This window comes from Cervus elaphus, chromosome 12 (genome assembly GCF_910594005.1).
Source record: "Cervus elaphus chromosome 12, mCerEla1.1, whole genome shotgun sequence".
NCBI classification, from domain to species: Eukaryota; Metazoa; Chordata; class Mammalia; order Artiodactyla; family Cervidae; genus Cervus; species Cervus elaphus.
The window spans coordinates 29,750,365-29,774,357 of NC_057826.1; the positions used below are offsets into that span (position 1 = coordinate 29,750,365).

General features: G+C 40.8%; 1 protein-coding gene and 1 long non-coding RNA gene across 3 annotated transcripts; one reads left to right on the plus strand and one right to left on the minus strand.

Moving 5' to 3' along the window:
- Positions 1 to 2,401: 2,401 nt before the first annotated feature.
- DHRS7 (dehydrogenase/reductase 7) lies at positions 2,402 to 22,480 on the plus strand. 2 transcript variants are annotated; one of them, XM_043920512.1, is made up of 7 exons: positions 2,402 to 2,667; positions 10,341 to 10,493; positions 12,222 to 12,328; positions 12,799 to 13,038; positions 15,375 to 15,497; positions 16,916 to 17,131; positions 22,285 to 22,480. In XM_043920512.1, exons 1-7 carry the CDS (start codon positions 2,535 to 2,537, stop codon positions 22,330 to 22,332), a joined length of 1,020 nt encoding a protein of 339 aa, XP_043776447.1. In that variant the 5' UTR covers positions 2,402 to 2,534; the 3' UTR covers positions 22,333 to 22,480. The 2 variants fall into 2 exon arrangements, with proteins under 2 accessions (XP_043776447.1, XP_043776448.1); XM_043920513.1 differs by lacking the exon at positions 2,402 to 2,667 and adding an exon at positions 2,759 to 3,118.
- On the minus strand, positions 10,273 to 17,678 carry LOC122705255. Its single transcript, XR_006344066.1, has 2 exons — positions 17,586 to 17,678; positions 10,273 to 10,524 (listed from the first exon to the last, which is right to left on the minus strand). It is a non-coding gene; the product is annotated as an uncharacterized LOC122705255 (long non-coding RNA).
- Positions 22,481 to 23,993: the final 1,513 nt, after the last annotated feature.

Below are 23,993 nucleotides of genomic sequence, written 5' to 3' on the forward strand. Positions count from 1 at the left end.
CTGAAACTCCAGTACTTCGGCCACCTGATGCAAAGAGCTGACGTCCTGGAAGAGACCCTGATGCTGGGAAAGATTGAGGGCAGGAGGAGAAGGGGATGGCAGAGGATAAGATGGTTGGATGGCATCACCATCTCAATGGACATGGGTTTGTGCAGGGAGCGGCCTGAACCAAAAGGCTGGCTCTGGGAGCTGCCTTGATCCTCAAGGGTCTGTTTGCAGACATAGCTCTCTGTCCCGCCACCCCTCTCTGGAATTTATTATCCAAGTTAAATCTTAACAGAACATTAGCAAGCCTTGAATGCACACATGACGCAGATGGATAAGCCTTTCACGACCACCCTTAAGATAAACGGGATGCCCTTCTTATCCCTTGACGTTATCAGAGAGTTCTGGTGATTGTTATCTCAAAGTGATGTTTATGGAAAAATATTTTCTCTTCTTAAGATTCTCTTCTTGGTTTAGTAAAAATGTAACCCTGAGAAATAAAGAATCATCGCTGACTGCAGCTATCCTCTCGACCCCATCTGTTCTGTGTCTTTATTTCTTAGCCTAAAGGAACGCGTCGTGTTGCTCGCTGAAATCTTCTGGCTGGCCCGGCAGGTTTGGGTAGACTCTGGGAGTTGGAGATGGACAGGGAGGCCTGGCATGCAGCAGTTCACGGGGCTGCAAAGAGTCAGACACAACTGAGCAACTTTTAATTTTAATCTTTTTTTCATTTATTTATATTAGTTGGAGGCTAATTACTTTACAATATTGTAGTGGTTTTTGCCATACATTGATATGAATCAGCCAAAGATTTACATGTGTTCCCCATCCTGAACCCCCCTCCCACCTCCCTCCCCATCCCATCCCTCTGGGTCATCCCAGTGCACCAGCCCTGAGCACTTGTCTCATGCATCAAACCTGGACTGGCGATCTGTTTCACAATTGATAATATACATATTTCAATGCTATTCTCTCAGATCATCCCACCCTCGCCTTCTCCCACAGAGTCCAAAAGTCTGTTCTGTACATCTGTGACTCTTTTTCTGTCTTGCATATAGGGTTATCATTACCATCCTTCTAAATTCCATATATATGGGTTAGTATACTGTACTGGTGTTTTTCTTTCTGGCTTACTTCACTCTGTGTAATGGGCTCCAGTTTCATCCACCTCATTAGAACTGATTCAAATATATTCTTTTTAATAGCTGAGTAATATTCCACTGTGTATATGTACCACAGCTTTCTTATCCATTCATCTGCCGATGGGCATCTAGGTTGCTTCCATGTCCTGGCTATTATAAACAGTGCTAAGATGAACATTGGGGTGCACGTGTCTCTTTCAGTTCTGGTTTCCTCAGTGTGTATGCCCAGGAGTGGGATTGCTGGGTCATATGGCAGTTCTATTCCAGTTTTTTAAGGAATCTCCACACTGTTCTCCATAGCAGCTGTACTAGTTTGCAGTCCCACCAGCAGTGTAAGAGGGTTCCCTTTTCTCCACACCCTCTCCAGCATTTATTGCTTGTAGACTTTTGGATAGCAGCCATTCTGACTGGTGTGAAATGGTACCTCATTGTGGTTTTAATTTGCATTTCTCTAATAATGAGTGATGTTGACCATCTTTCCATGTGTGTTAGACATCTGTATGTCTTCTTTGGAGAAATGTCTGTTTATAAACTAAACTAATTCTAACAGCTACAAGAGAAAGAACAAATATTATTACTGTGTATGAGCCACTGTGCCCTTCACAGGCTTTTTCTTTTTTTCTTTCATTTAAATTATATATTCTTCGTGGTTACAGGTAAGGAAAAAAATTAGGGTCACTGAGGGCTGAGCTACCTGGACTCCAGCCGAGTTGGAGTTGGCTGAAGTCCTCAGAAAATGCCCCTGGCACTAAGCTCAAGGGCAAGTTTGCCCAAGCTGCACTTTGCCATTCAACAATCACACGAGAATCACTTGCAAGGTGCTTTCCAAGTGTAAGTGGACACAGGGCAAATCCTACTCATATACTGGGTTAATTTGGTGAGGGAGTGGCGTTAGCGCGGGGTGGACAAAAAAACCAAAACGGATGGGCTGTTAGGTCCATGCAGTTAAAGAAAGATAAGAAGGGAGAGGAGGAGGCTGAATTCATAGGCTGGAATGTTTGTACTATTCTTGAGCTTCGAAAACTATTTGCATCTCAAAACAACTGTAAAAGAATCGGTCTTCAGATTACAAATGCTGTGACTACCTTACGAATAGGAATATCTCCAAGTGCTTAAGTGACCTACGCCGTTTGTTCCCACTGCAACCCCTTACTGGGCGCCCAGGCGGACAAAACCTGGGCAGCGATCTCCGGGCTGGGCGCCCCACGCCCACGCGGGCAGAACTGGGGCGGGCTCCCAGCGGGAGGGTTGGGGCGCGCCTTGCGGCTCCTCCCTCCTGCCTGCTCTCAGGGCGGGCCGGGGCAGCGAGGAAGGGCGGCGGCGCGGACGCGCGATAGCTGCCAGGCGGCCTAGGCGCAGTTTAGGTGGCGGCGGTCAGTGCATCTTCCTCCCGCGGAGCAGGGCGCCATGAGCTGGGGGCTGCTCCTCTGGTTGCTGGCGCTGTGCGCGCTGCTGGCGCTCGTGGTGCAGCTGCTGCGCTTCGTGCGGGCCGACGCGGACCTGACCCTGCTGTGGGCCGAGTGGCAGGGGCGACGCCCAGGTGAGGACGCGCTGCCGCCTCTCTGCACTGGGAGCCCGGGTTCCGTGGTGCGATCGGATTTCCGCTGCCCCAGCGTCCCTCCGGGTGGCGTGGAGCTTCCGGGTGGCGAGGCTGCGCCTTTCTCAAGGGCTCTGGTTCGGGGTGGAAGGGGCTGGCGCCTTTTGTCTTCTGCCCTGGTACCTACGGACTTTGCCTTTTACTTGCTGAAGTAAAAGAGCCTTGGAATCAGCGGGGCGCCTTCAGGTCTCTGAGTTCTCCGCCTGGCTCCCAGGGATTCTGAAGCAGCGTGGGAGGACAGTACTTGGAGAAACAGTGCGCTTGTGAAGGCATGTCCTTTTGGAGCTACGTCCTGAAGTTGTTTATATGCCATCTCTCACTCTACTTAAGAGCAATGAAACAAAATTTGAGATAATACAGCCACCTACAAAGCTGCCTACCCATTGGGATAAAGGTAGAGAACTGGATTGGGTGTTTTGCCTGAAGGAAGACAGTTATTGGCATACTAAAAGACATTCTGCCCATCTTTTTTCTATGCCCAGCTTAATATTTGATGGTCGTTTACTAAACGCATTCTATGTGCTAAGCAGTGCACCAGACCCTTTTCATTTGTGACTGTTCACCTTTACAATGACTGTTATAAAGTAGGCATTATTAGTCTTATTTTCATAATGCTCAAAGTTCAGTGGGCTGTCCAGAGCTAGGCTTTATGTCTACAAGGGCCGGCGGGAAGTGGGGTTTCCCTGGACCTAGTTTCCTGCATGAAAATATCTAAATCATGTGAGGAGGTTTACTTGGAAGTGATTAAGTGAAAAAGTGAAATTGTTAGTTGCTCAGTCGCTTCCAACTCTTTGGGACCTCATGGACTATATAGTCTGTCAGGCTCCTCTGCCCATGGAATTCTCCAGGCAAGAATCCTGGAGTGGGTTGCCCTTCCCTTCTCCAGAGTATCTTCCCAACCCAGGGATCAAACTCCTGATCTACACTGCAGGCAGATTCTTTACTGTCTGAGCTACCAGAGAAGCCCTGGAAGTGATAACTTTAAAAATGGAGCCAGAGAGAGAAGGGGAGCCCTATCACTTACATGGGGGTGAAAATTGGTTCTTGGGGACTGAAAAAAAACTTAGATGGTACAATGTTTTATGCCCCTCCAAAGCTCAACCCTCACTGACAAAGTATTATTCCTTAGTATTTCATTTTTCTTGTTTCTTTTTTTGGAGGGGGGGGCGGGTATAGCATGTGTAGCACTTACATTGCGTTCACGGAAAATATGTAAAACATGTGCAAGATCAGGGTTACAAAACTATGGCAAATAGATGGCTGTGATTGGCAGACTTTCTCTTGGTCATTGGCCCATCTCAGCAGATGGAATGCATGTGCCTATGAGCTGCTTTGTGGACTTTAGTGTTTGATTCTATTTGTGCTTAGTGTTAACTTGGACTTTGAGAATTACATAAAAATACTTTATATTTTACTGTTCTACAAGTTACTCAACTGATAATGTCAAGTGCTGAAGAGGAAAAACGTTGACAATATTTAGCAGCTAGTGAAATGAAAAGTTATTTTCACATATCAAGCAAAAGTTAAGGTGACTAAAGATAACTTTTAAGAAATTCATTTGGTTTTTTCAGTGTTTTACTTTTGCTGGAAAAATATCAGTTTTGAAGGATTTTTAAACACATTTAATTACTTTGTTATTATTATCATCATGTAGTTATATAATTTGCTGATTTACAAATGTCATATGATACATTGCAATTTATGTAAATACATGTTATTCAGCAAAATAACTTTTGTAAATTTACAGTTGTAAAGTTAAATGTTAATAGCTTTTAAATTTTAATTTAACTTTTAACTTTTCAATTTCACCATGCTTAAACCTGCACTTACTGAAGAATAAACTTTATAGAACTCCTTTTATATCTAAAGCATAGATACATATATGTAAGGGCTTCCCAGGTGGCACTAGTGGTAAAGAACCTGCCTGTCAATGCAAGAGACACAAGAGATGCAGGTTCTATCCCTGGATGGGCAAGATCCGTTGGAGGATGGTATGGCAACCCACTCCAATATTCTTGCCTGGAGAATCCCATGGACAAAGGAGCCTGGCAGGCTATGGTCCATAGGGTCGCAGAGTTGGACATGATGGAAACGACTTGGCACAAAGATATATGAAGATACATAAACAAATATGCAGTATATTTGTGAAATTGTGAAATAGGGACGTTATTAGGAAAAATGACTAAAAAGACTTGGCAGGGGAGGATTAGGGAGTGAGAGAGTTGGAAGGGAGGTGAGGGCGATAGTGAAAAAGACTTAAAGGAACATGAAGATAGATTCAAGTTCCAAAAACAGCTCAAATTGGAAAGATGGGCAGACTCTATTAAGGTTTAAAAAAAATTATCCTTAAAAGAAAAAAAAATTATCCTTTTTTTCATCTTTATGTTGTTGTTGTTCAGCTGCAAAGTCATGTCCAACTCTCTACAACCCCTGGACTGCAGCATGCTAGGCTTCCCTGCCTTTCACTATTTCCCTGGGTTTGCTTAAATTCATGTCCATTGAATCAGTGATGCATCCATCCATCTCATCTTCTGTCACCCCCTTCTCTTGCCCTCAATCTTTCCCAGCATTAGGGTCTTTTCCAATGAATCAGCTCTTCGCATCAGGTGGCCAAAGTATTGGAGCTTCAGCTTCAGCATCAGTTCTTCCAATGTATATTCAGGGTATTCAGGGTTGATATCCTGTAGGATTGACTGGTTTGATCTCTTTGCAGTCCAAGGGACTCTCAAGAGTCTTCTCCAGCACCACAGTTCGAAAGCATTAATTCTATAGCACTCAGCCTTCTTTATGGTCCAACTCTCACAGCCAAGCATGACTACTGGGAAAACCATAGCTTTGACTCTGTGGACCTCTACTGGCAAAGTAATGTCTCAGCTTTTTAATATGCTGTCTAGGTTTGTCATAGCTTTTCTTCCAAGGAGCAAACATCTTAATTTCATGGCTGTAGTCACCGTCCACAGTGATTTTGGAGCCCAAGAAAATAAAATCTGTCACTGTTTCCACTTTTTCCCCATCTATTTGCTATGAAGTGTCACTTTAAAAAGTTGACAATGTACTCACATAAGGCAACTTTTAAAAATACAAAAGGATACATGGTGACAAGTAAAGCTCTGTCTCACCCTTGTCTCTCACCCTTGTCTCGCCAGTGTGCCTCTTTGGAGGCAACCACCATTTCCTGCATTTTATGTATCCGTCTAGAGATACCTTCTGTGTCTCCAAGCATGTATCTCACATGGTAAAATTTCAGAGTGACTGGTTTTAGGTACTGCACATAGATCCAGAAAAATCCATGGCACCAGTCCAGAGTAGGAAAAGTCTCAACAGCAGAACATACGTGAGGAAAACAGCTCTTATTTGACAGTGACCTCAGTGAGAGTCAACTGTGCAGTGCCAGAAAAGTTAGGCAACCTTGTGGAGCTGTTTCATGTCTTATGGAACAGACTGCAAACAACAAAAGATGTTTTCTGAATACCTGCTTGTGTTGACCTCTGTGCTGGGCACTGGGGACGCAGCAGTGACTGAGCCAGCCACTGTCTGGGTCTTCACGGCATGTCCCGTCTGAAAGACAAGGGAAGTGGTTTAGTCGAATCACGCTACTTGGAGCTGTTTAGACCCCTGGGAATCCTGTATCCTGCCCTGGCCAGCTCCTTTCAATAGCACATTGGCCAGTTGGAGCTTGTACAGAGGGTGTGAGGAGAAGGGTGAGGAAACCAGATGCCATGTCATCTGAGGGCAAGTAGCAGAAATTGGGCGTGTTTATTTAGCCTTAGAGAAGCAAGAGACGAAAGGACTTAGGGAGGACACAGCAGCCGTCTTCAGACAGATGAGACACTGTCGTGTGCCAGACAGGCCTGATTTATCCTTCCTGACACCACAAGGCAGACCTGCCGCCAGCTGCTGCTGGTCTGTAGAAGTTAAAGGTATCCGTATGAGAAAATTCCTGAAGCCCTGAATGATTGTGCTCAGCACTCAGTCGCTTTAGTCATGCCTGACTCTGTGCCCCTATGGACTGTAGCCCGCCAGGCTCCTCTGTCCATGGGATTTTCCAGGCAAGAATACTGGAATGGGTGGTCATACCCTCCTCCAGGGGATCTTCCCAACCCAGGGATAGAACCTGGGTCTCCTGTGTCTTCTGCATCACAGGTGGATTCTTTACCCTGAGCCACCCGGGAAACCCATCTTGAATGATTAGACTTACCCCCTCCCAAATGAGCTGGTGCCTCAGAGGTAACTAGATTACTCATCCTGTGAGGGAATTAAATGGTCAACAGCTTGAGGGGAGAATTCTTAACCTGGGTTGGGGGTTGAACTCTAAGTTTCCTTTCAACTCTGAGAATCTGCTTTCAGAGACTCTTTAGGGGAGGCCATTATGTATACCAGATTCTGTCGAATTGTTTTTTTTTTTTTTTGACATTTTATTTATTTATTTTATTATTTTTTAAAGTCTTTATCGATTTTGTTGCAAATATTGCTTTGTTTTATTTTTTTGTTTTTTTCTGGCCCCAAGGCATGTGGGAACATTGCTTCCTGACCAGGGATCAAATCCACACCTTCTGCATTGGAAGGTGAAGTCTGAACCCCTGGACTGTCAGGGAAGTCCCTGTAGAATTGTTAAATAATTGGTGTTAAGTTAAAAAGTTTTCTTCTCCAGAGTGGGAGGAAGGGTATCAGAACTGCAGATGTACTAAGGTAAATGTGAGCCTGATAGTTTTCATTGTTGTATTAATATTTGCATACTGGTATAGAAATGAAGAGGGCTTCCCAGATGGTTCAGTCTGCCTGCAGTGTGGTAGACTCAGGTTCAGTCCCTCGGTCAGGAAGATTCTGTGAAGGAGGGCATGGCAACTCACTCCAGTATTCTTGCCTGGAGAATCCCATAGACAGAGGAGCCTGGTGGGCTATGGTCCATAGAGTCACAAAGAGTCAGACGTGACTGAAGTGACTGAGCATGTGTGCATGCAAAAATGAAATCTTTGTTACTGCTACGCTAGCTAGTAAACAGTTACAAACAAATTATATTCACCTTGGAGTCTTGTATACTGCAGAACTTTGGAACAATGAGTAGGAGATCAAACAAGTCAATCCTGAAGAAAATCAACCCTGAATAGTCACTGGAAAGACTGATGTTGAAGCTCCAATATTTTGGCCACCTGATGCAAAGAGCCAACTCATTGGAAAAGACCCTGATGCTGGGAAAGATTGACGGCAAGAGAAGGGGGTGACAGAGGATGAGATGGTTGGATGCAATCACTGACTCAACGGACATGAGTTTGAGCAAACTCAGTGAGATAGTGAAGGACAGGGACACTTGGTGTGCTGCAGTCCATGGACTTGCAAAGAGTTAGAGATAACTTAGCTACTGAACAACAATTTCCCAAAAAATTTGCAAGGTTGCTCAGTTGAGCCTTTCCATAAAAGTGCATTAGATTTAGGAGTTCCCGGGTGGTCTAGTGGTTAGGACTCAGAGCTTTGACTGCCGTGACCGGGGTTCAATTTCTGGTCAGGGAACTGAAATCTCGGAAGCCAAAAAACATAGTGCAATAGATGATAGGAAAGCACTGTAACCCAGACATAGTACTTGGGATGTTTCTGTCCTTTGTTTAGATATTTACATGAAATCGCTTTTCTGAAGATATTTGCTCGAATGGCTAAGATAGTTGGGTCTACAATATTGATCATATTAAAATGTGGCAGCTTAGGCTAGAGGTCGGACATACCTCGACAAATATCCTAGCTCTGCCAGGATTCTTGGGTGTTTATTCAACAGTGACTTGTGGAGTCCTTTTTCTAAGCGAGTTTCTGTGCCAGGCTCTGAGGACGTAGCGATGAATAAAGGAGACAGGGTCCCAGCCCCAAGGAAATTTACAGTCTAGTGGTGTAAATTAATCTCTGTAAACCTCAGTTTCCTTTCTTGTAAAACTGAGGTAATTCCTGTTTCATAAAGTTCTTGTGAAGATTTTAGTAAGGTAATATGTTTAAGCACATAGGAAGCAATGGAAAAATGTTAAGCCGTTGAAGTTAGTAATCCCATTTCCCCTGGCTGGAGAAATTAGAACATTCAGTGTTTTGCTGCCAAAATCCATTTGTTAAACAATTTTTCAACAATTAGAGTTGACATTTTATTAAGCACTGAGTCCCCTGGAGGAGGGCATGGCAACCCATTCCAGTATTCTTATCTTGAAAATCCCACAGACAGAGGAGCCTGGCGGGCTACAGTCCATGGATGGCAGAGTTGGACATGACTGAAGCGACTTAGTTCACAATGCCTACACATGTGTCAGTCACTGTTCTGAGCGCTTTACATGTTTTAACTCATCTCTCTCAACAATTATATGAAGGAGGTTTTATTATTAATTCAATTTTCCACTTTTGGGAAATGAAGGCACTGAGTTCCCACGTGGGAGCATTTCACAGCTGTGTGCGACCCAGCTGGTACTTGAACCCTGGGAGTTAAAGTGCAACCAGAGCACATACTGATTCACCAACACTTACACTTCAGAGTTGTTTGACTAAAATAGTAAACTGGCTTCCTGATTTTAACTTTTCTGATCCAAAATCAGCAGTGTGTATCTTAAATAATACCTTGTTCCCGATTTTTGACAAATAACACATTTTAATAAGGTACACAGGAGCATTGCACTACCCTGACTTGATGGATTCAGATGGACAGTGGCTATTGTGTGCTGCAGTACAAGGAAGTTTTTCGTTGGAGAATAAACCACTTGTCAGTGCTTTATTTTACATTTTTACAATATTTAACAAGGTGATACCTGGCAAGCAGAGTATAACATTTCATCTCGCTCTCATATGTATTTCATCTTGGGTGAGCTACTAGATTCTTCTAAGATGAAGGCTCAGGCATTTGGAAAGCTCTTTTATGAAATGACCTTTAGTTGCTAGGCATCAGATTATGATTGACAAGTGGGGCAAACATGACTTTAAAAATTCAGGGTGATTCTACCATACCATAGAGTAGAACTTGGTATACTCAGATTTATCATCAATACCACCAATGTGAGAAATTAGAATAATAGAATAGAAAACTGGATGGAACTATTAGTGATCATCTTATCTGAAGCCCTCATTTATGAATAAGGAAGGTGAGAAAATGAGTCCAGGTAACTTCTATCTACTTATCCTTACTTTTCATGATCAAATATGCAGATAAATAGAGCCTTAGAGTCAGACCATGGAGTTGTAAGGCTTACCTTGAAGTAAAGTCTGGAAAACTCTCAAAGAGTCTAGAATACACAAAATAATACAGTTAGTAATAAACTGTTACTAATATGATTTCTAACACTAGGTAGGAAGTGTTTCCTTAAGATATTTAATTAAAAAAATTTTAAACCACTTTATTGAGGTATGATTGTCATATAAGAAACTGTCCATATTTAGTGTACACAACTGGATGAGTCTGGGGTAAGTATACACCTGTGAGATCATCACCACAATCAGGGCTGTAAACATAGGATACTTAAAATTTTAAGTGCCACACATTATGTCTTCATATTCAATGATATTGTTTAAAACTATTTTTTTCCTTTGGTCAATCTTTGATTTATGGATGTAACCCATAGCTTATTTTCTCCCCTCAATCCCTACCCACTTTTCAATAGAATGGGAGCTGACTGATATGGTGGTGTGGGTGACCGGAGCGTCCAGTGGGATTGGAGAGGAACTGGCTTACCAGCTGTCCAAACTAGGAGTTTCTCTTGTGCTGTCAGCCAGAAGAGTACATGAGTTGGAAAGGGTGAAAAGAAAGTGCCTTGGTGAGTAAATCTGAAATCGCAGCAGTGCTTCCTAGAAGTAAATCAGAGCCCAGAAACAAAACTTGGGAATTTTAGGGGCAAGTGGGGGATTTTCATGGGCAGTAGACTCTGGTTCCAAATGCTGAGTGCTTTGATCCAACTCCTTTTCCTTTTGTCATTTCTTAGTTAGCTGGCCTGACCTTTTTCTTCTTTTTCTGCCACCTTTCTACCTTCTTTTTTTTTTACACTAATTCTTAGCATTAGGGATTGATCATCAGTTCTCTCAAATGCTGGTTTGGATTTTTAGTGACCACATAAATGTCTTACATTTTTATCTTAGACAAGGAACAATTTGGTTCTTATGAATGACATACATATACATTACCATAGAAATTTAATTGATATTTTGTTAAAATGTCTGATTTTAAAGTCATATGAAATAATATAAGATTTTTGTTGTAAAGGACAAAAAAACAGGAGTGGAATTAAATTTTTTTTCCAGCCGTGCTGTGCAGCATGTGGGATCTTAGTTCCCTGACCAGGGATTGAACCAGTGCCCCTGCAGTGGAAGTGTGGAGTCTTAACCCCTGGACCACCAGGGAAATCCCAGAGTAGAATTAAGTTTGAGAAGTGCAACTTGATATAATATTTTTCATATATACAGGACAATGGTGTTTTTGTTTATCTGTTTGGGTTTTGGTGTAGTTCACAGTAAAAGCAGTCTCAAGTAATACAGTTATTATTTCTCATAGGAAATTTAATATCTACACTGAAATAATTTTGAATTTTCCAGAAGATCATTGTTGTGTTTTTGTTTTTTTTGTCATCTACTTGTCATTCTTTACAAATCTTTCTTTCACTTTGCTGATGGAACTAATCACCCAGATATGGAGTTAGCTGCTAAGGCCACAAGCCCTCTTTCACGATATTGCTCTTAAAGGCCTCTTGTGTTTTTGCACTGGGCCACTTCTTTTGACAGTTGCTCCTCTGCTGTTGAGACTTGCATGGGAAGAAATGAACCATAACAGTGTTCCTTAGCTTGAGTAAGATTATTTTCCTTTTATCTGTCATATCATGGGTACAGACTTTTCTATTGCTTTTTAAAAAGTTAATATTTCATAATTTAATCCTGTGCCCATAAAGCAATTTCACCTCTTCTCTACTTACTTGTTTTTCTTATCAGAACACAACTTTGTTGTATTTCGGGGCTAGAATTCAAGGAAATTAGTTTGAACTGTTCTTTTGATAACAGAAATAGAGAGGGCTGTTACAGCCCAACGTGTTTCTTGGTTGGGAATTTCAGGATTGTGTCCTTTTCCTTATTCACCTCCTGGAATCCTTAGCCTCTGAAAGGAAGCTTTTCTGTGTCACGTGACTGGAAGACCCAAATTCTCATTGATTTTCAGCATAAATTTTTTAAAATTGTGTTTAAAAATCAAGCAGTGAACCTATCCTATAACAGATGTACAGAAATACCAACTGAGCTGTCAGGGAAGCCTGGTCCAATGTTAGGCTGTATATATTTAAGTAGAAGAGAGGAATTTTGTTTCCTGTGTACCCAGCCAGCTTTTTGTTCGATAAGATGTTGCCCATATCCCTGTCAATCCGCTTCTTGGTCCTTAAAGAGAACCTCATCCACAGGGCTTCACCCAGAAATGAATTCATTGCTAAGTGTGGTTGTAGGGTGAATGTTAAATATAATGTGATTATCACATGACTGCCATATTAATTTTAAGTGTCTTTATTTAGAGAATGGTAATTTGAAAGAAAAAGATATACTCATTTTGCCCCTTGACCTGACTAACAGAAGTTCCCATGAAATGGCTACCAAAGCAGTTCTCCAGGAGTTTGGCAGAGTAAGTAGCATTTTGAGTGCATGAATTTTGCTCTGAAGTAGCTGCAAAAGAGATTCCTATCTGTGGTGCTATCATTCAAAGGGCTGTAGGCTAATGGGTTCATGAAACATCTCACTTCAGCTCAAGGGCCCAGCTGGGTCTCTTAATCTCTGAATCTGTGGCTTTATGTATTAATAATTGGAACTTTTCCTACTTTAATAAATTAACTCCTCCATGTAGAACAAAAGAAGCTAAAGATTCACTGTGCCTATTATTTCTGTTACATTATTTTCCATAAAAAGTCACTTAAGGTGGGAATTTAATTCCATAGGTGAATTTTGCTTTTATCTTTTCTGTTGCTGACCTCTGGAAATATACTGTCCTGTTCCATTGATTTATCAAGTTAACAATATAACTAACCATCCTTAGGAATTCCAACAATCCATCTAAGTCATCCCTAAAGTACCCCCTTTCTGATTTTCTTTACTTAGATCGACATTCTGGTCAACAATGGTGGAGTATCCCAGCGTGCTTTGTGTGTGGACACCAGCCTGGATGTCTTCAAGGAGCTAATAGAGCTTAACTACTTAGGGACGGTGTCCTTGACAAAGTGTGTTCTGCCTCACATGATTGAGAGGAAGCAAGGAAAAATTGTTACTGTGAATAGCATTGTGGGAATTATAGCTGCACCCCTTTCTACTGGATACTGTGCCAGCAAACATGCTCTTCGGGTAAGGCTGTTAAAACTCACCTCTGATAGAACTGACCTGAACGTGTGTATGGAACATTTATTGTAAGAGATCACTGGGACTAGGTAGTGATGTTTGGAGACAGAGAGACCCAAGAAGATCTTGGGTAGAAGACTTACCTAGAAGATGCTAAAAAGACTTGAGCCTCACATGCCTCTTTCTAATTCTGCAAACATCCAATGAGTACCTACACTGTGTCATACACTGCAACATATCCTGGGAATATAAAGATTATATGATCCCTGCCCTTACAAACTGTATAGTCTAGTTGACACGTCACCCTTTACCTTGTCCTCATTTCTACCACATCTTCATGGCAAATTTGGGGTCTACCCCTGTTTCTTCTACACACATTTCAGGATTCTACATGCATTTACTTGTCCTTCTCATTTCTGTGACTTTGTTTCCTTCCCCTTTGTTGTTGGTGTTTATTTTACCTGAATTTCTAAATGTACATGCCTATCAGAAATAGAAACTACCCACTGGGTGATTAGCCCTGAGCGTCAAATCCCTACTGGGTCTAGCCTTGACTCTGTTTACTATGACTTCACTAGAAGAAGAAAATCTAGTTGAGGCAGAGTCTAGGAGAAAGTTTAATTTGGCTTGTGTAACTTATGAGATATGAGTACTAGAAATGAATAAATTTTTAATGTTGGCTTAAGAATGGATAAGAATAAACTGTAACTATATACACCATAACATGGAGCAAATTAAATTGTAAGGCCAATAGGAGGAAAATGATTAATAGAGACATGTGATATATAATTAATGCTGTTGAAGGTCAGTTTACATAGAATGTTTCACTGTTGTAATAATAAGATGCAACAGCTGAATGGTCATGTTTCATGAAAATTTGAAGCTTTTGTTCCATAGGATCCTCTTTCTGCTGTGAAGAGCAGACAATTGCAGAGAGTGATGAAATGAAATACTGCACTGATGATTTCCTCATATTTGGTAATAGGGTGTCAGTTACTTTCAGCAGGGCAGTTGGGCAACTCTCAGGCAGGCACACGAGGGAAGGTGGCCACCCCATCTGTTTGGTACCCAGTATCCCAGAAGACATGCAGGATGCTTTCAGTCAAACACAGTAGAAGCTGTCTGGCCTGCCCTCCAAACTGTTTTGTACTGGATTTGATTGTCTGATACCATGTGTCAAGTTAAGATCTAGTTATACCAGTAGCCAAACACTGAAACCAGGAGTCTCTTTTTGAAGGGCACATTTCCTTCCCTGATACTCAGCAAGCTAGAGAGTGAACTTACTTGTTGAAAAGTTCACACACTATACTAGATGTGATTTCAAGCAAGGAGGAGTTTTAGTGTCTGGAGTATTGGCTTTCATGGTGTCCTCTCCCCTCTTTTGCTATAGAGGGGCAGAAAGTTAAAGTTCATTCATTCATTTACAAAGCCTTTTTTCCTGTCCATTTGAGTCAGGCACTGTATTAGTCTTGGACAGCACAAACCTTCAAAGGCCTTGTGTTTGTTAGGCATCAGCATTAAAGGCTGGTAACTGTTTAATGTTATTGGATCATAAATGAATGTACTTATGTTGGCTGCTTAGGTTTTTCAAAGTTAACTCAGTTTATCACAATGTAGTCTTGGAATATTTCCTGATTTAGGAGAAGAGATGAGGAGAAGTAGATGTTTACTTCCTATTTGGTTTAGAAATGGGCAGTATCTTTTAAGTCTGGAGGGTCTACCTTGTTTTTACAAAAGTCATTGAGTAAGCAATCATATTACATTTTTAACTAGCCATGTACTCTCTTACTACACCTAAAATAAAAATTTTTGCTGAAACTAAGTCTCTTCAGATAGTAATTGAAAAAATGGAACTGTTCCTCTATGATAGTTTCCCTTAAGTACTAATTCCAACTTGCTTCCTGTTGCCCTATCATCTGTACTTTAGGCCACTTTTAGGGATCATCGAAAGAAGTCCAGCCTCAATGATGCTCAGTGAACATGCAACCCTTTTGGAGTGGGGAGCTGGCGACTGGGTATCAGACTCTTACAGGGTAGTCTCTCACTTATCCAGTGCAAAATCACTGATGGCACAAGCTAAACCAGTGCCATCGGGGGGATGAACCACTCATACCTGAAAAGAGTTAAGAATGCCTGTTCTAGATTGCCTGCGGTCTTATCTTTAAAAATGCCTCATCTTGTGTAATTACATTCCCTGTCCTTTACTCAGGCATTTTTCAGAACACATTTTGATAATGTGCTGCTATTGTCCTTCATAAAAAGTTGAAGAAAAGTAATTTCGTACTATTAGTAAACATGATATATGTGTCTGTATTTATTTGTTTTTTGTCTTTGTCTTTTAGGGATTTTTTAATACCCTCCGAACTGAACTTGCCACCTACCCAGGTATAACAATTTCTAACATTTGCCCGGGACCTGTGCAATCAAATATTGTGAAAAATGCCCTAACTGAAGAAGTCACAAAGGTAAAATTTCTAGTTGGTGAATAATTTGAATGCTTTAGTAGTCATACCCTGGCCTTACATCATTATGCCTCAGGGTTTTCATGTTAGAATCCCTTATGAATTATTTACATAACTTAACTCAGCATTAGGAAAATTGTTATGGTTAGCTGATAGTGCTTTGGCATCCAGCTTTAGTAACAGCTAAAGAAATTACTAAGATACTGCTTATAAGTGATCCACTATTATGTGGGCTATCAATATTTTAAAAACCCAGTTTTAATCAATTCACAAATCATAGCAATGTTGAAAGTTCTGTGTGGCTGAATTTTAGTAAATTAAATCTTACTGGGATTTTAAAAGGGATTATGGTGAAGGAACTTAGCAAAACCCCCCTTGTTGAGATGTAGTAGTTTTAGGTTGACCTCACCCAGGCTTGTGCTTCCCTCAGCTCATAGATTACACGTAATTAATCTATCAAATGAACAATAAATGTCTCATGAAGAATCCAGTATCACTCCATAATACAAAAAACTCTCTAAAGACCATGAAATTTTCCTTCTTCTCCACTAATGTTTCTACTGAGATATAAATCTATATGTTTCCATGTAAATGTTTACCTATACAATTTATATTTTGCATTTTCTATGGAGGCACTGTAGTAAAATAGAATAAGCACAATGTTACAGGAATCTGGGGACCTGGAATATAGAACTGGTTACTACCAAATGGTCTGTGTGAGCACAGATAAAAGTTACTGCCTTTCTGGGCTTCAGTTTATTTGTAAAATGGTAATGGGTTAACTAAAGTAGCAGTTCCAAATTTTTTCAATATCAAGAAACCACTTTTATCTTCTTTCTCTATTTCATCCTCATGGACTCCATGTTTTATAGAACTTCATTTGCTAAATGTATGTATTAATAATTTGTTTAAAATTATTATTAAAATTACAGACTTACCATTAAGTACTTTAAGATGGTACAATTCTAACTAAAAGTGAATAACTGTTATCTTTTAGTTAGCCTGCACACTTATCAGGTTAAGTATATGAATTCTATTAGGTTTTCTGAAATATATAGCTTATGTGTGCATGTTTAGTCAGGTCTGACTCTGCGACCCCATGGACTGCAGCTCACTAGGCTCCTCTGTTCATGGAATTTTCCAGGCAAGATTACTGAAGTGGGTTGTCATTTCCTCCTTCAGGGCATCTTCCAGACCTAGGGATCGAACCCGCATCTCTTGTATCTCTTTCAATGTCAGGAGAGCCCTGTGCCTCCTGGGAAGCCCACAAATAGCTTACAGGCACCCCTTAGTGCCTATGTGGACTCCTGAGGGGCATGAGGCCACAGTAAAGGAATCACTCAACTGGATGTCTACTAAAAGTTCTCTGAGATACCCTAGAAATATAGTCATCACTCACGAATTTTTCAAAATTTTCTTAGACTACAGGCAGCACTGCAGATGAGTCCCACAAGATGGCAACCAGTCGTTGTGTGCGGCTGATGTTAGTCACCATGGCCAATGATTTGAAGGAAGTTTGGATCGCAGATCACCCTTTTTTGCTAATGTTCTATTTGTGGCAGTATATGCCAACCTTGGCCTGGTGGTTAAGCAACAAAGCAGCAAAGAGAAGGATTGAGAACTTCAAGAGTGGTGTGGTAAGTCCAATTTATACATTTCTGAACTCATATCAGTCTTGTAGGAAAGCATGAAATTTTCCAATGCTTAAAAACTTTTCTTACTAACTGTCTGCCAATCTCATGATATATTAATAAATACAAAAGATATAAAAAGTTTCCCATCCCCAATGCATATCTGTCAGTTTACTGTAAATTACTACTGGTCTTGGAGAAAGTTTTCTACAAGGTAAAAATCAAATCAAAGATTGCCATTTTTTTCTTCTACGTTGCTCTTTGGCCAGTGTATGTGCCAAAATGCTTTTTCTCCACCATGTCTCCCCACAGACTCCAACCCATCCTACGAGTCTCTACATTCTGTAAGTGTCACCTCCTTGGGTTGATACGTGGCCTCGCCTCCCATTTCTCCCCAGGACTAGGTGCACGTCAGCCCTCTGTCAAAGCACTTCCACACTATTAAGAGATGTAGTCTCACCTGTAGTACTGGTTCCTTTGACTTTGTTCCAGAAGGTTGGTTTGCACATCTGAAATGTGCCCATGTCCGTGTTTAGGAAAACTTGCTGATAACTTATTCTTTCAGCACTCATTTTTCCAGAAAAGTGAGGAATGTTAAATGGACTGGTGAAAAATGAAACAAAAAACCAAACACCCAAACAAAATACTTAAAGAGACTTAAAGGTTCTAAAACTTTCAATATGCACTAACATGTTTAGAACTTGAAAAATCATAAAGAGGGCTATTCATTTTATACTAACCAGTTTGTTTTGGGTCAAAACATTTATAAGCAATTTCATAATTTTGGAACTTGGTACTGTGGGGGTGGTTCTAAAGGTAGAGCTCCATCAAATATTGCATCAGAGTCTGAAATTTAGAGGACAGCAGATAAAGTGGCATTGTGCCCAGCGATAGATAAGAGTTGAGGGGGAAAGGCCACCTTACTAAAGAGGTGAACCAACATTCTGGTTAAAAGCATGGAACAAGGTGCTGGGCTACCTAGGCTGAAATCCTAGCTATACCCCATACTCATCCTACGATCCCAGGCAAGTTATTTCTCTATATCTCAATCTCCCCATCTACAATACTTTGGCCACCTGATAAGAAGAACCGACTCATTGGAAAAGACCCTGATGCTGGGAAAGATTGAAGGCAGGAGGAGAAGGGGATGACAGAGGATGAGATGGTTGGATGGCATCACCGACTTGATAGACCTGAGTTTGAGCAAGCTCTGGGAATTGGTGATGGACAGGGAAGCCTGGTGTGCTGCAGTCCATGGGGTTGCGAAGAGTTGGACACAACTGAGTGAACTGAACTGAACCATTTACAAAATGAAGATTACTGTTGATAGTAGCACCTAGTCATAGGATTGTTATGGGGATTAAATGAGTTAGTATGTGGAAAGCTCTTAAAATCTACCATGGTGTGTTACAGTCATTAAGTATTAGCTGTTACTGCTTTTGTTTTGATGGCAGGAGGATATTTAGCAAACAGACAGTAAAGATTAAAGAATTAAATAATATGGCAGAGGGAGAATGCATTATAGAAATCACTGTTTCAGAGGAGAAAGAAGGACTAGAGGCTAGAGTTTCAGTCCCATTGTAGCAGTTGTTCATAAGAAGGTTAGTTTGTTTTGTATACAGAATACCAACAGAATACTTAACGTAAATCTTGGGCTTCCCTAGTGCCTCAGTAAAGAATCCACCTGCCAACGCGGGAGATGCAAGTTCGATACCTGGGTCAGGAAGATCCCCTGGAGAAGGGAACGGCAACCCACTCCAGTATTCTTGCCTGGGAAATCCCAGGGACAGGGGAGCCTGACGTGCTATACACCATGGGGTAGCAAAAATGTCAGATACGACTTAGCAACTAAACAACAGCAGTGTAAATATAGGCATTGCATTACATCTAACATTTGCTAAAAATCATGACTTCTCTCTTCCTACCAACATATTTGAATTATTGCTTATTAGGTGGTCTGACTGCTTTATCACTTTATGATAAACTAGGCTTCCTTTCATTTCCCCAAATCATTTTGAGATATATCTTATTCTTTACACAAAACCCTAGAAACTTTAAGAAGTTGTTCATTTTTTTTTACTTCTCTCCTCATTGCTCTTTCCTCCCTACTGTTATTTTGTATTGTGTATATTCATCTCCTTATTGAAATTTGTTTGTAAGAATCTCAGTTAAGAGAATGCCACTATTATTCCCAAACTAAATGTTGTTGTTGTTATTCAGTCACTAAGTTGTGTCTGACTCTATGATCTCGTGGATTATAGCACCCCAGGCTCTTCTGTCCTTCACTATCTCCTGGAGTTTGCTCATATCCATGTTCATTGAGTTGGTGGTGCTATCTAACTATCTCATCCTCTGTTGCCCCCTTTTCCTTTTGCCTTCAATATTTCCCAGCATCAGGGTCTTTCCCAGTGAGTCAGCTCTTCTCATCAGGTGGTCAAAGTATTGGAGCTGCAGCCTTAACATCAGTCCTCCCAATGAATATTAAGGGTTGCTTTCCTTTAGGATTGATTGGATTGATCTCCTTGCAGTCCACAGGACTCTCAAAAGTCTTCTCCAGCACCACGATTTGAAAGCATCAATTCTTTGGTGCTCAGCCTTCTTCATGATCCACCTCTCAAATCCATACATGACTACTGGAAAAACTATGACTTTGATTATACGGACCTTTGTTGGCAAAGTGACGTCTCTGCTTTTTAATACATTGTTTAGGTTCGTCATAGCTTTCCTTCCAAGGAGCAAGTCTTTTAATTGCATGACTGCAGTCACCATCCACAGTGATTTTGGAGCCCAAGAAAAGAAACTCTGTCAGTGCTTCCACTTTTTCCTCTTCTATTTGCCATGAAGTGATGGGACCAGATCCCATTATCTTAGTTCTTTGAATGTTGAGTTTTAAGCCAGCTTCTTCACTCTTCTCTTTCACCTTTACCAAGAGGCTCTTTAGTTCCTTTTTACTTTCTGCCATTAGAGTGGTATGATCTGCATATCTGAGGTTGTTGATATTTCTCCCAGCAGTCTTGATTTCAGCTGGTGATTCATCCAGCCCAGCATTTTGCATAATGTACTTTGCATAGATGTTAAATAAGCAGGGTGACAATATACAGCCGTGTCGTACTCCTTTCCCAATTTGGAACCAATTGTTCAACATCTAGTTCTAACTCTTTCTTCTTGACCCATATTCAGGTTTCTTAGGAGACAGGTAAGGTGGTCTCTTAAAGAATTTTCTGCAGTTTGCTATGATCCACACAAAGGCTTTAGTGTAGTCAGTGAAGCAGAAATAGATGTTTTTCTGGAATTCCCTTGCTTTCTCAGTGATCCAACAAATGTCGGCAATTTGATCTCTGGTTCCTCTGCCTCTTTGAAACCCAGCTTGTACATCTGGAAGTTCTTGGTTTGTGTACTGCTGAAGCCTAGCTTGAAGGATTTTCAGCATACCCTTGCTGGCACATGAAATGAGCACAGTTGTACAGTAGTTTGAATAGTTTTTGGCATCGCCAAATGAACCAAGATCATCTGTCATTTTCTTGTCATCTCCTGCTTGACCACATTGAATTTACCTTGGTTCATGGATCTAACATTCCAGGTTCCTATGCAATATTGTTCTTTACAGCATTAGACTTTACTTTCACCACCAGACACATTCACAACTGAATGTTGTTTCCGCTTTGGCCCAGCCACTTAATTCTTTTTTTTTCCTTTACTTTTATTAGTTGGAGGCTAATTACTTTACAATGTTGTAGTGGTTTTTGCCATACATTGACATGAATCAGCCATGTGTTCCCCATCCTGAACCCCCCTCCCACCTCCCTCCCCATCCCATCCCTCTGGGTCATCCCAGTGCACCAACCCTGAGCACTTGTCTCATGGATCCAACCTGGACTGGCGATCTGTTTCACAATTGATAATTGTGATGTTTTCATGTTTCAATACATGTTTCAATGCTATTCTCTCAGATCATCCCACCCTTGCCTTCTCCCATAGAGTCTGTTCTATACATTTGTGTCTTTTTCTGTCTTGTATATAGGGTTATCGTTACCATCTTTCTAAATTCCATATATATGCGTTAGTATACTGTATTGGTATTTATCTTTCTGGCTTACTTCAATCTGTATAATGGGTTCCAGTTTCATCCATCTCATTAGAACTGATTCAAATGTATTCTTTTTAATAGCTGAGCAATATTCCACTGTGTATATGTATCATAGCTTTCTTATCCATTCGTCTGCTGATGGGCATCTAGGTTGCTTCCATGTCCTGGCTATTATAAACAGTGCTGCAATGAACATTGGGGTACACGTGTCTCTTTCAGTTCTGGTTTCCTCGGTGTGTATGCCCAGAAGTGGAATTGCTGGGTCATATGGCAGTTCTATTTCCAGTTTTTTAAGGAATCTCCACACTGTTTTCCATAGTCCAGCCACTTAATTCTTTATGGAGCTAGTAGTAATTGCCCTTTGCTCTTCCTCAGTAGCATATTAGACACCCTCTGACCTTAGGGGGCCCATTTTCTGGTGTCCTGTCTTTTTGTCTTTTCATACTGTCCATGAGGTTCTCTAGGCAAGAATTTGTTTCTGTTCTTTAGGCTAGGAACAGTATGTCTGGAACCTTGTTTTGATGTATTGTTATTAATTTTAGGCATCTAAAACAATAACATCATTGAATTTTATGTTATAATTTGTTTTTGTCTTATTTAGTGTAAATTCTTGAAAGTGGTAAATGGGTATCTCCCCAAATGAAATGTCACTTCTTAGAAATTACTGAATTGCCTTGTTTTATTCTTTAAGCAATATACTAAAAGTTCACAAATGATTTTGGAGTTATCTTTCAAGTATTTTAATTCTAAAGACTCTTTGTATGTATTAAAGCAAGCCAGTGTAGGTATGACATACTGATCAGAAGAGTAATAGAAATTTCAGCATTTATGAAATGGCATACTCATATGTTAACAAATGACAGGGAAATAATGTTGCTAAGCCCCTTAGAGATATTTTTTGTAGCTCTACAATTTTGGCTTTGATTTTTATTCCTATTTAAGTATTTTTCCAGGGATTTATAAGGATTCTCAACAGTGAATCATGATGATATAGATTCTCAAAACAGAAGGAATTAATTGTCAAAAACTGGGGTAGAGGAAACTGATTCATGTTTCTGTTATTCTGTTATAGGATGCAGATTCCTCTTATTTTAGAAGTGTGAAGAAAAAACATGACTGAAGGAGTACTTGCATTTCTCAAGCCACTGGAAAGAGAAATGGAAAACACAAAAAACGGCGATCTTCTTACACATTGAAGAATAACTTTTCATTTTATTTCTTGATATAACTTTCTTTTCAATATGTAATAAATAACAAGAATGACAGGAGTCTTGCCATAAATATGTTAATACATATTCCATTCCTGGGTAATGTACTCTAGTATATATGCTTAAAATTTAGGTTAGCAGAATGCTAACCAAAGAATTATAGTAATCCATTTACCATAAATGCACGGGCTATTACATGAAGCAGAGTGCTGGACAGCGGGCAGATACAAAGAAGTGTCTGAAAAGGTCCTGCCTCCAAGGTGCTTACACTTTCTTGGAAGAGTTCACAGGTACATATGACTGGAATTTGACGCCATAGGTAGGACTCATAGCAGCCGTTATTTTTAAAAACCTGTTATATGTCATTTGCTGTACTGAGGTGGTTTGTAATTAATTAATTAACTTATTCCTCATAACAGCCTTCTAAGGTAGGTGGTATTATCCACCTTTGTAGATGAAGAAAGAAATGCCCAAAGCAAATAGATGTTACTTTCCCAAGGTCACAGAGCTAGTAATGGGTAAAGCCTGGGTTAAACTCAGCTCAGGAAGATTCCATTGGTGACTTCTTATTTTAGTTATTATTGTCAACTTTACTTTAACTTTTAGTGTCTTACAGTAGAAAACATGCATAGGCTACAAGAGAAAACCAACAAATGTTCCTTGACTATTTACTATCAAGGGAGAACAGGGGAAGAAAAACATGGTTCTCATTGATAAGTGGTTCACATTTTAGTTAAAGACAAGGTTCAGTTCAGTCACTCAGTCATGTCTGACTCTTTGCGACCCCACAGACTGCAGCACGCCAGGCTTTCCTGTCCATCACCAATTCCCGGAGCTTGTTCAAACTCATGTCCATCAAGTTGGTGATGCCATCCAATGATTTCATCCTTTCACGCCTTCTCCTCCTGCCTTCAATCTTTCCCAGCATCAGGGTCTTTTCCAATGAGTCAGTTCTTCGCATCAGGTGGCCAAAGTACTGGAGCCATCAGTCTCTCCAATGAATACTCAGGACTGATTTCCTTTAGGATGGGCTGGTTGGATTGCCTTGCAGTCCAAGGGACTCTCAAGAGTCTTCTCCAACACCACAGTTTAAAAGCATCAATTCTTCGGCACATCAATTCTTATGGTCCAACTCTTACATCCACACATGACTACTGGAAAAACCATAGCCTTGACTAGTTGGACCTTTGTTGGCAAAGTATTGTCTCTGCTTTTTAATATGCTGTCTAGGTTGGTAAAGAATCTGCCTGCAATGCAGGAGACCCAATCCCTGGGATGGGAAGATCCCCTGGAAAAGGAAATGGCAGCCCACTTCAGTATTCTTGCCTGGAGAATCCCAAGGACAGAGGAGCCTGGCAGGCTACAGTCCGTGGGTTTGCAAGAGTCGGACACGACTTAGCGACTTCACCACCACCACCACTAGGTTGGTCATAGCTTTTCTTCCAAGGAGCAAGCGTCTTTTAATTTCATGGCTGCAATCACCATCTGCAGTGATTTTGGAGCCCAAAAAAATAAAGTCTGACACTGTTTCCACTGTTTCCCTACCTATCCTAGAGCATAGTGATGAGTAAAG